This window comes from Tasmannia lanceolata, unplaced genomic scaffold, assembly GCF_043159265.1.
Source record: "Tasmannia lanceolata isolate RefF3 unplaced genomic scaffold, GAP_Taslan_0.1 ptg000006l, whole genome shotgun sequence".
Classification (NCBI taxonomy): domain Eukaryota; kingdom Viridiplantae; phylum Streptophyta; class Magnoliopsida; order Canellales; family Winteraceae; genus Tasmannia; species Tasmannia lanceolata.
The window spans coordinates 49,677,870-49,692,555 of record NW_027518683.1 but is presented as its reverse complement, the minus strand read 5'-3'; the positions used below and the strand labels follow the sequence as shown (position 1 = coordinate 49,692,555).

The window sequence follows — 14,686 nt, the reverse complement described above, 5'->3', positions numbered from 1 at the left end:
ATTGCCTCTCCTATTCTCTATCATTGTTTTTTCTCAAAAATCCAACCCCCAAGAATCCATATCATCAGCTTCTCACTCCTTTATAAGAGAGTTTTCAGGCAACATTGCCTCCAAAAGTGAAAAACCATGGTCTCTGAAGAGGGTCTACTTCTTTCTTGTAGCTCCCCTGAAATTGACATTATATAGCCCAGTTGCACCTACTATTTCACCCACGTATTTTCATTGCCATTTTGGTAGTATAGAAACCTAGGTTTATATATACTATACTCCAACCACCATCCAGATCGTCCCAAAATTCGCATTCTTTTTCCAAAAAACCAAAACTAAAATTCCCCAGAAAATTTTCATCCATATAAACTATTACCCAAAAGGTCTCATTCTACTTCCTTGCCATCTTTAAATTTTCTCCATCCAATCAGAAGCTAATTGCCAACTCCCCAAAAAGCCGTCTATCAAAGACCTTTTACAAAACAAAAAACTAACTCTAGCTCGGAACTTTCACGCATAGTTGCTCAACTCCATCAATAGGATCCCAATATCTAACTCCAATTCCATAGTATTAGAGAAGAAGTCTGAGGCGAATTGCGGGTAAGGAACCTCTTCCACTGAATTCATCCGAATTGCTATCAGTTCTGATATCTTGCGAATGCAAAGGATTTGCTTCGCCTCCCATTCTAGTCGTCTCAAGTTATTCGCATACTCCATACATCATTGGAAAAAATGAAGTTTATAAACCGGTATACATATATCCTTTACATTATAAGTACCTGTTAAAGGGAAAAATTCTTCCGCAACGAGCCTATAATCCTCCTGAAATAGCTTCCATTAGGGATGGACATGGTTCCGGTTCGAACCGAGGAACCGAACCGAACCGGCACATATGGTTCGGGTCGGTTCGGTTCCATTTCTATATGGTTCGGTTCCGGTTCCGAAATCCGGGAACCGGTGCAAATTCGGTTCGGTTCTGGGTTTGGGATTCCAGAACCGAAAACCGAACCGAGAACCGACCCTCACCTTAAGTCCTTAAGTTCCATACCTCCTCATTTGATAAAATCACCCCACGCCCATTTTAATTCACCCCCTTATAAGTTTTAATTCATGCAGGGGATGGAAATATCATTTCCACGAGATTTTATAGGGTGTGGGGTGTGGCCCTAAAATCTAGTATTTTCAAAAAAGTAATGTACGGCCCACTTCATAGGAATATCCAAACCGTTCATTTGTTGGGACACAACATAAATTGGTTGTGCCCAGGAAATCATCTTCAAGTGAGATTCCATTGATTGATAGTTAGGATCTTCCAATTACCAAGTGTAATTGGAACCGAACCGAGTGTAATTCATGTTGAACAGAATAACCAAGTGTTGGGTTCGGTCCCATGTTGAACAGAATAACCAAGTGTAATTCATTATTCATATATAAACACTAAACAGGGGTTACAGGGCCATTGGTGAAGTTTGGGTAAACACAGAACCGAACCGAACCGAACCGATTATATATGGTTCTGGTTCGGTTCAGTTCCATACATATATGGTTCGGTTCTGGTTCCAATTTCAGGGAACCGATTATATATGGTTCGGTTCTGGGTTTAGCCCAAAACCGAACCGAACCGAACCATGTCCACCCCTAGCTTCCATTGTCGTTTGATGATTCCTTTAACTATTTTAGAGGCGAAGGGGGCTTCCACCGAGGCTTTTGCAACATTGTATTTTAGGTCACAAGCCCACTGGCGATGCTGAAATTGTTCCGAACAATCGGGAAAATCTCTCTGTAATCTCTTATAAGTTCGAGTATCCAAAGAAGAAGAAGAAGAAGCCATCTTCCGAAACACTAAATAAAGTTTTTACTAACCTTTTTTGAGGAATACCAACAGACCGATTAATCTTATCTTCATTACCCATTATTAAGTATAAAACAAGCAAATATTGAGATAATCATTTAACGTCGAAATAGATGGTTATAGGAACGAGGTCACCGCCTTCAATTAAAGAGCCAATAGAAGAGCCATCTGTATCAAAAACCGAGGAAGTAATTATTCCTTTCCTCACGCACTCTTCCCCATAAATCATATCTGCCGTAATCTTTTGTTATTCAAGATAGAACCTATTTCTTCGTAGGATTTGTCTTTTGTCCAAAAAGCTAAAACTAGAGAATGGAAGAACAAACTCTTCTTCGTAGGCTATCATTATAATTGAAGGTCCCTCTAAATAAAACTTTAACCGCTGCGGTTCAAGTTACTTTTTTCATAGTAAAATGTTTTGGAGAAGTTTTTCTTTTCCAAAATTTTCTAAAAAAATTCCTGAAACCCAAACAGGGCCTAAGTGTTTGGAGAAGTTTTTTTTTCCAAAATTTTCTAAAAAACTCCTGCAATCCAAACAGGGCCTAAGTGTTCGGTATGGAATCTGATCTGTCTACAGCACTTGCACTGTTGGTGTAACAGTAATGAGTGTCCATCCCCTACATGATCCTGAACAGTGCTCCCAACTATGAAATTTAACGTATCATGTTTTGAATAAAGAAACTGATTTCAGATTTAATATGGAGAACGGACGAAACACAACCATTGGAAGTAGCTGCATTTACTTACAATTCACAAACTACTCTTCCAGACTATTTCCTCCCCCCTACTCCATCCCCTACATGATCCTGAACAGTGCTCCCAACTATGAAATTTAACATATCATGTTTTGAATAAAGAAACTGACTTCAGATTTAATATGGAGAACGGACGAAACACAACAATTGGAATTGGGAAGTAGCTGCATTTACTTACAATTTACAAACTACTCTTCCAGACTATTTCCTCCCCCCCAACAAGTCTATAGAAATAACATTGGATTCGAGTGTGCATAACTGTTTTGTGGGTTCGCGTGGAATCACTTCAGTGGTACTAGAAGTGTGTATATTAGAAGCGCTGAGACCACAACTATGGCTCCTACTAGAGTGAATTTTGGACTGGTCCATAACATGAGGTTCGACCTCTCCGTCCTCTTGATAGGGTCAATCTCCTCAGACAGCGGGTATTCAGTACGCCTTGGATTCCAGGTCACGTATTTGTCTGGTATGAATTGTGAGAATAATGACTTCTTTCCTTGCTTCCTAAAGCTTGACCAAGCCTTGTCCCAGTCTATTGATAGCCTATCTCCTGACAAACATGAAACAATTAAGGTAGCGCGTATTGACATGGTACATATTTGTTGGAAAATAATAAATGGATAATGATTGAAAATCAAATATACACTACATAGAGAGAGAGAGAGAGATTTGTGGAAAAATTATAAATGGATTAATGATTAATGCTTAAATACACATTATATAAGTGTGTGAGTGTGTATGTGTGTGTCTATATATATATAGGGGAAATGTTTTCTTGCATGATACCTCAGATAAGTTATCTAGCAAGAGCTCAAAAAAACATATGGGCCCACATTGTTTGGATGATCCAAAGTATTCATTTGGATAGTCCAAAGATAGATAGAGTGTGCACAAAAAATCTGGTCCACAGGATTATCCTAACCCTTCGATTTGTGGAGGTTAAAGTGGGATGGGTATAAACCTCCACAAATCTATCCATTTTTAACCTCCAAAAATCGAAGGGTTTGGATGATCCTATGGAGCTGATTTTTTGGGCACACCCTATCTATGTAAGGGCCTATCAAATGAATGCTTTGGATCATCCAAACAATGTGGGTCCACATGATTTTTTGAGCTCTTGCTCAATAAATTTTTTTTAAGGTATTGCTCAGAAAACGTTTCCCTATATATATATATATATATATATATATATATATGGAGAGAGAGAGAGAGAGAGAGGTTGCAAGTACAAAACATAAAATCACTTTAGAATTTTTTTACCGTGAAATTATGAGAAAAGAACTAGAAATTTAGATATTTTTTAAAAAGAAGGATAGGGGGAAAAACTTAGAAATTAAGAATGCCTCTCAAACGTGTCTTTTTTTTAGAATGGTAAAATATCATTAATAGGGGGAAGACCGAGATGGTCCACCCCAGAGGAGTACAGAATTGAAGGAAAATACAAGAGTAGAAAATATAAAGAGAGAAGTCCGTCACGGGGGGCAAAAAATCAAACATCTCTAAACCTGATCTGACAACCCCGACCCTCGCTTATTTGTCAACTTCGCTATTAGCCGATCGCCTCACATGATTGAAGATAACGGATGGTCCAACAATATAGTCCTAGATCTCATCGAAGAGGCTCACAAGTCTCCAAGGGGGCACAACCGATCCTCTTAGCCATCGGATTGTATTTAGAGAATCTTCCTCTTAGCCACTCGGATTGCAACCGAGTGGCCTATGGCTCCCGAAAAAGCCCAAATTATTCTACAACTGGAATCCCTCAACAAGCCACCAATGCTTGCAGGGTCGGGGTTGCCTATGCTAGAGTCGTCAAAATTAAGTTTCACGCCACCTTTTGGAGGGCATTTCTAAGTTTGATTGATCTTCGAGTGGTTTTCCCTGCTAGCGCACACCTCCTTCCAACCTTCCCAAAGCTCATAAGACGATACAAATTGCAACAAAGAGAGAGAAAGAGACCTAGCCCATGCTATGACAGAAGCAATGACTTTGATATAGAGGAAGTGAGGAGAGTTGGCTATGCCCTCGAAGATTCTAGCATTTCTTTCTTTCCAAAGGATCCAACTAGTTGCTAGCAAGCATAGTTTCCACAAAACTTTGCCTTTCTTTCTCCACGGAGTTCCCTCCCAGTTGAGGACCAACTCACAAAAAGTTGAAGGGAATACCTAGGAAATGCCAAACCTGGATAAAATGCATCCCCAAATCACTGAAGCCACCTTGTAATGAATAAAAATATGATCTATGGACTCTCTAGACTGGACACACAAAGCACAATGATCTATCAACCACATAACTCTTTTGAGCAAGAAGTCGATCATCTGAATCTGGCCTCTGCAAACAGCCTAGCTAAATAAACTCACGCGAGGAGGAACCTGGATCTTCCACACTTTGGCTTCAATAGAGGAAATAGGTAAAGGCACTAGTTGATGATAAAAGGACTTGACAGAGAAAACCTCACTAGAGTCCCAGTGGTCTTTAGATTCCACACTTTGGCTTGCCAAACATGTCTTCTCTTCTTGTAACTTACACAAGTCAAAGGGGTCTGTAGAAAGGATTAGAAACTGAAAAAATTTTGTTTACTCAAGACCCAAGTTCTACAATTTTGATGTTCACAGCTTAGGTGTGCATTGTAAAGCATACATATAAATGACATTGCAAAGGAAAGTACGGTACGCTTTTCTTTTTTGCGCCTAGAATTGGAAGATTTTCTAGGTGTTTTGGAAATATACACATACTTACAAATACATGTAGATATAGATTCTAGTGCATATAAAAGATTGTCTTTTGGGAATAGAATTGGAGAGAAATAGTGAAAAGAAAGTTCCATGACCTTGGAGGGAGCACATCCTTCTGAATCAAATGCAATAAACTGCAGTAAAGGAGGTATGGGATTAGTTTTTGGGAAGACATATGGTTGGGTAGTGATGTAGTGTTAGTCTGCCCCATCCCTATCCGAGTCTTAGTAGGTTAGCTTGTGACATGGGGAGCCGTCTCTTGGATTGTTATGAGAGAGGATGGGGGAAGGGTACTGTGGTGGTGGCCCTTTCGATGCCACTTCGAAGATGAAATAGAGTCCTTTCAGATATGAGGATTTGGGCCCCAAAGGGCTCTCTTGGTTCCATCCTTTTTTACTTTCTCGGTGAAATGGGACCATACACCATTTGGTTGGATGAAGATTTGGAAATTGTTCACCCTGCCTCAATTCTAGGTCTATGTTGGACAGTGGCACATTTAGTTGGATGAAGATTTGGAAATTGTTCACCCTGCCTCAATTCTAGGTCTATGTTGGACAGTGGAACATTTAGTTGGATGAAGATTCAGAAATCATAAGCCTCGCCTTAAGTCTAGGACTATGTTGGACGGCAGCATATAAAAACCAATGATGCTAGACATTTTAAAGAGGACAAAGTTCAACCTAGCAAATATCTGTGTGCCTGCATGATGAAAAAGGAGACATCTAACCACTTTTTTTATTCATTGTGGATTCGTGAGGAGTGTGGTGTCAGGTCCTCGCACATTTTGGCGTTCAATGGATCTTTTCCCAGTCCTATGAAGACCACTTGTTTTAAAAGGTCCTTCAGTTTCTTTCGTTCCAAGCATGGTTTCAAATTTCGGTTTTGAAATGCGTTTTGGTCCTCACCGAAACCAAAATTTCAAAATTTAGGATGAAATCTGACGAAATCGAATAAAAGAATATTTTATCTCATAAAGAATTTCGGCCAAATTTCAAAATTTCAGCCGCAATTTCGGGAAGATATTAAATAATTAATAAAAATCGAGATTTTTGGGTGAAATCTCTTAGAGATTTAGGGATAAGTGAAATTTCGAAATTTCGGTTGAAATAAACAACCGTTTCGGGTATGTGTGATTTCGGTGATTTCGGTTTCGGTCTCGACCGAAACCCGAAATTTCGGATTTCGGTCGAAATTTAAATCCATGGTTCCAAATAGCCCACGCCACCGCAAAAGGTTAGGAGACCAGGGATACAACCGTTAACTCCATGGCGATGAGTCCATCGACCCTCTTAGAGATTTGCTCGGGGAGATTAAGTTCATTCTTTGCTCATGGGTTAGAATGGAGAAAGAGTTTAAGGGTTACTCCAACCAATATTTGGATTGGAAGTAGCTGGAAATAGTTGGGGGCAGAGTGGTTAAGGTGAAAAAAAATCTAGGTGGACCATCCCCCTCTCCTAATACTCTCAAACTTAACTTTGACAATGCCTTTTTTGGCAAACCGTCCCCAACCGCAGTCAAAGGTGTTAACATAAATCAATGGTAACATTACTCTCTCCTTTCTGGCCCTATTAATATTAGAGACAAACGAGGTGGATACTTTGTCCCTTCTTGTTGGCCTTAAGCTCTTTTCCCCTGAACTTGGTGATAACCTTGTAGTGGAGGGGGATTCTCCAAATATTATCTCAAGGGCGTAGAAGAAGTCTATAGGGCCCATGGAGATTAGAGGGTATTGTAAACAAAATATCTAACATTCGTAATCTAAACTCTTTCCCCTCCTATCACATCCTTCGTAGTGTGAATGAATTAGCTGAATTACTTGCTAGGGTGATATTCTCTCCCTGTTCTGTTCACCACACCATGGCAGAAAAAATCAGTAGGATGATGTTTAAAGCTAAATTGAGTGGTTTGATTGAAGGAGTTTGCATTGGGCATGATAGGGTTAATATCTTATCTTCAGTATGCTGATGGTACCTTATTCCTTTACCTCAAGTATTTCCTTAGATGCTATGAAGCGGTTTTGAGTCAACGCATTTTTTGAAGTCCATAGTTATAAGGGTCCACTTAGAGGAACCTGAGATTTAGAAAATTGAGAGATTGTTGCGCTATAGGGCTGGGACCATTTTTAACTGGTATCTCGGTCTTCTTTTGTGCATTGGCTGACCTTCGAAGAGCATGTGGGATCCAGTCATTGAGAGAGTGGATAAACATTATCTCCTTTGAAAAAAAATTCTTCTATCTCTTGGGGCCAGAATCACTCTCATCAAGGTTGTGCTGGCAAACCTTCTCATCTATTAGATATCTCTTTTTCGTTGCCCTGCTTCGTTTATTAAGAAAATTGAGTAGCTTCAAAGAAATTTCCTCTGAAATGATGGCAATAACAAAGGGAAATATCATATGATCAAATGGGAGGTGTGCAGGCCAGAAAAGGAGGGAGACCTTGGTATCCAGCCCTTGAAATTAATAAATAAGGCTTTCTTACAAAATGGCTTTGGAAGCCTAGAGAGGATAGAGATTGCCTTTGGATATCAATCATTGTTTCCAAGTATGGATCCAACTTTGGCTATTGATCTTCACTAGATGATTGTAGATCTCAAGGCTCCTCAGATTGGATAGAGATTGGGAAGTATAGAGCTAGATTCTTAGATGGTATCCATTTTAGATTGGGACATACAGATTAAATTAAATTTTGGACGCATGTGTAGCGTGGCAACAACCCCTTATTTATTGTTTTTCAATTTTTTCATGTTAAGATTTGTCAGATCAAAGTGTGACCGTTGGATGGTTTAGGATTAGATGAGAGGTAATTTGGTTAGATTAGGAAACTAGCTAGATTAGGCAAGTAGTATAGATTAGGTTGATCTTTCCCTAATCCTTATCTCTTTTATGTTTATCTGTAATTGATTTATTTAAGCACATTATACCATTAATGAAAGTAATCAGAGACTAGAGAAAACCAGAAATTCATCATGGTATCAGAGCAACCGATCAGTTGTTGACGACAACACATGTGGTTCCTTTCTCCAGCGGACGGTCGAACTAGCCGTCCGCCGGGCCACCGCCACCGTCCATTCCCATCACCCTACAACTGCTGCAAATACAGACTTGTCTCCTTGGAAACCTCTCTCGGACCCAAACACAAACACCGTCGAAGGCCTTGCCCTAGACCGAAGCAGCAACTTGGAACGCAATTGCTGTCCATTTTTTATGTTTGCAACTCAATATTGATTTGAGAAGACATACGCTGCTCTCGGAAATGGTAGAGGATATCTCTTCCACCGGGCCCAAAATCATCTCCGTGGAAGACTTCTCAGCCGTATGTTTCCAAATGCTTGGTGATCCGCTCGTTACCAGTTCCGATCCAACTTTCGGACAGCATGGATCTCTGCCATATGCGTTTCTTCTCTTTTGCTAAGAAAAAGAGTTGCATGATGGTGGCATACTACCATTACCATAATCTCATGGAAGAGACCATTACCATAGTCTCATGAAAGAGATTTACCCTGTGAGAATTTGTAAAAGTTAAGGCATGACAAGATTTGTCATTGGGTGAGAAAACAAAGAGATAAGGATGAGAGGAAAGGTGTTGAAATTATCACCTTTAAGTTTGATTCCTACAACCCCCTTCTTTATCTTTAGTAATGCAGCAAGCCTAAAAAATTTCTAATTGCATTCCTTTTGTTTCATTTTCTTGGCTGCATTTTACATAACCTCCCAATATTGGCAGTGGCAACCATCTTCATTGCAATTTCATATAATTTCTACCTATCATCTTGATATCTGTAACCCTTGCATTCAAATCTTAGTTTTTCTTTTTGGTATTTCACACTCCAATCTTTTAACTCGTGCACCAAGGTCCCTCATCTAAGTGAAATAGTTTTCCCATATTTGATATTTGAAGCACTTTTGTGTGCACACCATCCGATTTGCTTTTAAAATCGTCTAACCTTTGATGTTTGCCAAAGATCGTTGTCCTTAAGCCGTTTAGTTGCCGTTCCTTTCTATCTTCTTTTTCTTCTAAATTTTCATTCTCCAAACTATTTCAGTTGAGGTGCCTCTTGAGGTGTGTGCCTTAAATAGAAAAATTTACTCTGCTAAGTTGAGGTGCTCCCTTGGAGTGCATGCCTGAGAGAGTTGTCTTGTCTTGCCCATCGAGGCTCATTTTCGCCAATTTTGGCATTGGTCCATAGTGACCCATTTTATGTAGACTCGCCCACCAAGTTCTTGAGTCTCGTCTAGCTCATTGTGTCTTCCTTTCGGCAACCGGCACTAGCGTACATTCGGCAAGAAGCATCAATCAACATTAACAGACCTTCTTCATCAGCTGGTGTGTATTACACTAGAAGATTCGACATTATGCTGCTAAGTGTGTTGGGGACATTTTATCAGAAGATTCAGCATTATGCCGTGTGCTTGAGACATTTTATTGTAATCAATTTGGGAATTTTTATTGTAAGCAAACATATATAGATTAAAGATTTTCAATCAATATATGTTTGAGGGTGCGTGTTTAAGATTTGTCAGATCCAAGTGTGATCGTTGGATGATTTAGCATTAGATGAGAGGTAGTTTGGTTAGATTAGGCTACTAGCAAGATTAAGCAAGTAGCTTAGATTAGGTTTATCTTTTCCTTATCCTTATCTCTTTTATGTTTATCTGTAATTGCTTTATTTAAGCACACTATACCATTAATGAAAGTAATCAGAGATTAGAGAAAACCAGAAATTTATCACTTCAACATGGCTTTAGTCAAAGATATTAGTGTAGCTCACTCATTCTATATACATAATGGGAAAATTGTGTGGAATGTAAAATTTAGAAGGAATTTCTTCGATTGGGAGGTTGAAGAGTGTGAAGATGGTCATCGACTGGAAAATTTTCACTCCACTCTTTCTATAACCATCTCACTGACCATGCTCATCTTTCTCTTGCTTGGAGAGCTTCAAATTCTAAGACCCCTCCTAGATTTAAAGCTTCTTGTTAGACTGCTTGTCTCAGCAGGATCGTTATGGTGGACAATCTCTGGCACAAACAAAGGGTCTTAGTTAACCACTGTGCATTATATCTTCAGGACGCCTAGTCGGTTGATCATTTAATCGTTCTTTATAGGTTCACTAGTATAATTTGATCTTTCCTCCTTAGTTTGTTAATGTTTGCAGTAAGTTGGGTTCTTTTTTTATCATATTGCAGATTTGATCGACGCTTGGGTCATCGGACCTTGGCACGCCAGAGGTAGAACCTTTTGGGGATTGACAAAGATGAGATCCCTGTGTTTGATCTTCTTCTTCTAGAGGATTTTATTTTGTTTTCTTGTTTTTTTTTTTTTTTTTTTGGTTGAATTCTGTTTTCTTTTTCTTTTTTCCACCTGGCTTTGTATGGTTTGTTCACTTCTTCACGAATTTCACAGTCTTGTTGTTTGGTTTGTGTTACAATGATTTTTGATTGGCCTTCAAAAAAAGAAGTTTTGCAGTGTAAATTAGGCAATTAGAGTTGAGTGATGAATTGTAAATTAGCCAATTGGGCATATATCTATTGCACGCATTGTGGTCACCCATCACAAGTTAGCCAACCAGCAACCATAAACTAGGCATGTGGCGTACATCAATTGGATAGTTTAGAAACCATGGTAAATTATCCAAATAGATTGTATATGTTTCTACAAGCAGATTGTAAATTATCCAAACCATGGTAAATCAAATAATAATAAGCAAAACCCTAGATCTAATTTGGGAAATCAAATAAATGAACCTTTGTCACCGTTGTTTCCTTTTTCAGGTGGCCTTCCAGAATCGTCTCTTGAACAACGAGGTTTGAGAGGTGAAGGAGGAGGAGGACGTTGTGATCTTTTTCTGCTTATAGACCAAACACTCTCTGCTCCTTTCAACCTTCCCACCACTAGATCCATACCATTACCAAACACACTCACACACTCTCTCTCTAACGAAGAGAAGGGAGAGAGACCAATAACGTTCTTTCCTCCACATTTTATCCGGAACAAGACACACATATTCGTCCACGTAGTATTTGGTGAGTTTTCACTCTTGTAGTCCGCGGACTACCATACTTATCCCCTTCCCTGAAATAAAACGAGACCGAGTTTTCGTATGCTGCGTGCGCGTGAAGTCCAGTATCTTTAACAAAAATAAAACGAGAACGAGTTTGTATCTGCTGCCGCAGCGTGGGCGTGAAGTTAACTATCTCGGATAATTACATTTACACCCCCTCTAGTTTCTGACACATCCACTCCAACCCCTATAGTTTAAAAAGTTACAAAGACATCCCCTCTAGTTTCGTTTTGTTTAAGGTTTGCCCCCTCAGCTGAAGGATCGTCCATAGATTGAAGGGTTAAGATGATCCGATGGAGCTGATTTTTTTGGCACACCCTATCTATGTCAGGACCCATCAAATGAACGCTTTGGATCATCCAAATAATGTGGGTCCATACCCGAATCCAAAGCGTTTGGCTCTTAACCCTTCAATCTATGGACGAACCTTCAGCTGAGGGGGCAAACTTTAAACAAAACGAAACTAGAGGGAATGTCTTTGTCACTTTTTAAACTATAGGGGTTGAAGTGGGTGTGTCAGAAACTAGAGGGGGTGTAAATGTAATTATCCCTAACTATTTTTCAAGAGAAAAAATAATTTCCATAGGACGATCCTAGCCCTCTGATCTGTAGAAGATTCCATAAATGATTTTTGAAAATCTCCATATTCAGATCAGTTCAGAACGGAGGGTTTGGATTATCCTATGGAAATGATTTTTGAGGCACAACCTATTTACGTTGTGCCCAAACAGATGAACGGTTTGGATCATAAAAAAAAGTGGGCCGTACCTACTTCTCTAGACTTCATGTGTTTTCACGGCCACCCATCATATAAATTCTCATTTTTCAAAGAGTAATGTGAGGCCAACTTCATAGGATAATCCAAACCGCTCATTTGTAGGGCCACAATGTAAATAAGTTGTATCTTGTGGAGATGATGATCCAAACCAGACGAGAGTGGTTTGGATCATCCTGTGGAGACAATCTACAGAATGATCCTATGTTCTGTAGATCTTCAGCACAGCTATGTTTTGATGCATGCGCTTATGTATCTTGTCTTTTAGCATTTAATTGTTACGTAAGTGCTTCTTGGAAACCGTAAAAACCCTTTTACAGCTTTTTAAATACTAAAAGACAAGAAACATGAACCCATGGTTGTGTTGAAATCATTTCCCTTTCTATAATGTGCAGTCTTCTACATATAGAAGGGTTAGTGTCATCCTGATCTACAAGGAAGAACCTATTTAAGTTGTGGCCCAACAAATGAACGGTTTGGATTAAAAGCACTAGACTTCACTTCACACCCATGACATACAGATCGGAGGAGTAGACGATCCTGTGAAAATGAACTTTTAGGCACTATTTATTTTCTTTTGGAGCATCAAATGGACGGTTTGGATCATCCTAGAGAGTGGGCCGTCCAGTACTACGAGACTTATCTCTCTCTGCTCCATCCATCGTCTCCCTTGTTAATCATTTTTCGGAAACCCTTTTTTTCCTCAAAAACATAGAAGGGTTTTTCTGAAATAAAACAAGTCTCTCTCTCTCTCTCTCTCTCTCCAACTCTCATGAAACAATCATGATGCAGAACCATTCAATCCTCCCATCACCAGCTAGACTAGGCGTAACAAACCCTAACTCTCCATCTCTCTCAAGCAACCCTTCAACCCCAAAAATCCCTTCCTCTTCAACAACCACCTCATCTCAACCCTACCTCCAACATCAAAATCAACCCCCTACAACCCTAACCACAACATCCCCCACTCTCCTCTCTCTCCTCCCACCTCTCTCTCGTGCTCAATCCATCCTCCTTCACATGGCGTCCCTCGCCACTAAACTCTTCGATCTCTCTCCCAATCGCGCTGTCTGGCTCTCCTCCTTCCGCGGCTCCGCCCCTTCATTCCTTCCTTCCCAAACCCTAATCCCTCCTTTTGACCCTCCCCCTTCTTCCATCAAAGAAATTCTCTCTCTTTCCACCTCTCTCCAAACCCAACTCTTCGAATCCGTTGCTGAACTCCAAGAAATCCTTGATCTCCAAGACTCCAAGCTCAAAATCGCCCACGAAATCCGATCCAAAGACGCCGCCATTCTAACCTTTGCCAAGAAAATCAAAGAAGCCCAACAAGTCCTTGATCTCCTGGTCGATGATTACGCAGATTATCGCCGCCCTAAACGCCCAAAATCCACCCCCCAATCACCTTCTTCTTCTACTTCATCATCTTCTAGTACTACTCTTACTAGTCCAGAGCTGAATTTATCTGACATTTTATCTCACGCTCATCGGATTAGTTACACGACGTTTGCCCCGCCTGAATTTGGCGCGGGGCAGGCTCCCCTTCGCGGGTCCCTCCCGCCCGCCCCTCAAGAAGAACAGATGCGGGCCTCCCAGCTGTACAATTTTGTTGATCTAGATGTAGGGCTACCCAAGACAAAAGAAACCAATGAGAAAACTTTAGATACATTGATGGAAAGTGCATTGCCACAGCCAGGTGAAACACCACCTATGATCCAGGGGGTGGTTATCCCCCCATCAATCAAGGTTCCATCGGGTTGGCGCCCGGGGATGCCGGTGGAGTTGCCGAGCGATTTGCCGCTTGTGCCGCCACCTGGATGGAAGCCTGGCGATCCTGTTTCATTGCCACCATTGGATGCCCTTGCTGGCCTTCCTAATAAGGGTGAGGAACAAAGACCAGCCATTAATCAAATGCCTGGTGCACCATTGGCTCCCAAGGCACCGGAACCAATACAGGTTAGGTTTGTTCAGCTCGACATCAACCCGGATCAAGATGAGTATAGTAGTGATTATAGCAGTGAAGTAGGCAGCTCTGAAGAAGATGAAGAATGATTGTTGGCTACATATTGTTGACTATCACCATTATCATGGTATGTTATGAGCTATCTTGTCTTGAACCGCCTTGTAATTTAACTTTTCAGTTGTGTGGTTTTTTATTTTTTCGTCTGGATGTAAATCCCACATATAATATGCAATTTTCTTTAACTGGATTCCAATGTATGGGGTTGGAAGGTATATGGGGAAGGATTTAGTATTTCACAAATCTTCAATTTAAATTGTGCACTTGGTTGCTACTGTTTTTATTCTTTCTGTATTTGTCTCATCTGGATGGTCTTGGATATGGGATTCTATTTGGATTTGGATTTCTTATGTTGAGCAGTAAATCTTTTTTATTCAAAATGGTAAATATTGATAAACATTAAAAAGAGGGCAAAGCCCAAACAACAAAAAGGAACAACATTGAAACCCACCCAAAAAACAAAGAAACAAATACCCAAAGCTATAACGTAAGTAAACTGTGC

General features: G+C 40.1%; 2 protein-coding genes across 2 annotated transcripts; one reads left to right on the top strand and one right to left on the bottom strand.

Moving 5' to 3' along the window:
• Window positions 1–2,506: 2,506 nt before the first annotated feature.
• Window positions 2,507–11,319, bottom strand: LOC143880459 (2,3-bisphosphoglycerate-independent phosphoglycerate mutase). Its single transcript, XM_077383489.1, has 2 exons — window positions 11,076–11,319; window positions 2,507–3,145 (listed from the first exon to the last, which is right to left on the bottom strand). The coding sequence occupies exons 1-2, from the start codon at window positions 11,230–11,232 to the stop codon at window positions 2,877–2,879; spliced, it is 426 nt and encodes a 141-aa protein (XP_077239604.1). The 5' UTR covers window positions 11,233–11,319; the 3' UTR covers window positions 2,507–2,876.
• A 1,511-nt stretch (window positions 11,320–12,830) lies between these two features.
• Window positions 12,831–14,470, top strand: LOC143878680 (hydroxyproline-rich glycoprotein family protein). The gene has a single exon (XM_077380935.1). The coding sequence runs from the start codon at window positions 12,951–12,953 to the stop codon at window positions 14,214–14,216; it is 1,266 nt and encodes a 421-aa protein (XP_077237050.1). The 5' UTR covers window positions 12,831–12,950; the 3' UTR covers window positions 14,217–14,470.
• The last annotated feature ends 216 nt before the right edge of the window (window positions 14,471–14,686 follow it).

What these genes read in the sequence shown, in the direction of transcription:
- LOC143880459 (XM_077383489.1), bottom strand. Translation starts at nt 11,232, where the DNA reads ATGGATCTAGTGGTGGGAAGGTTGAAAGGAGCAGAGAGTGTTTGGTCT. An exon ending in AGGAAACAACGGTGACAAAG is followed by an intron (nt 3,146 to 11,075) that starts GTTCATTTATTT and finishes CATGTTTGTCAG; the next exon opens with GAGATAGGCTATCAATAGAC.
- LOC143878680 (XM_077380935.1), top strand. Translation starts at nt 12,951, where the DNA reads ATGATGCAGAACCATTCAATCCTCCCATCACCAGCTAGACTAGGCGTA.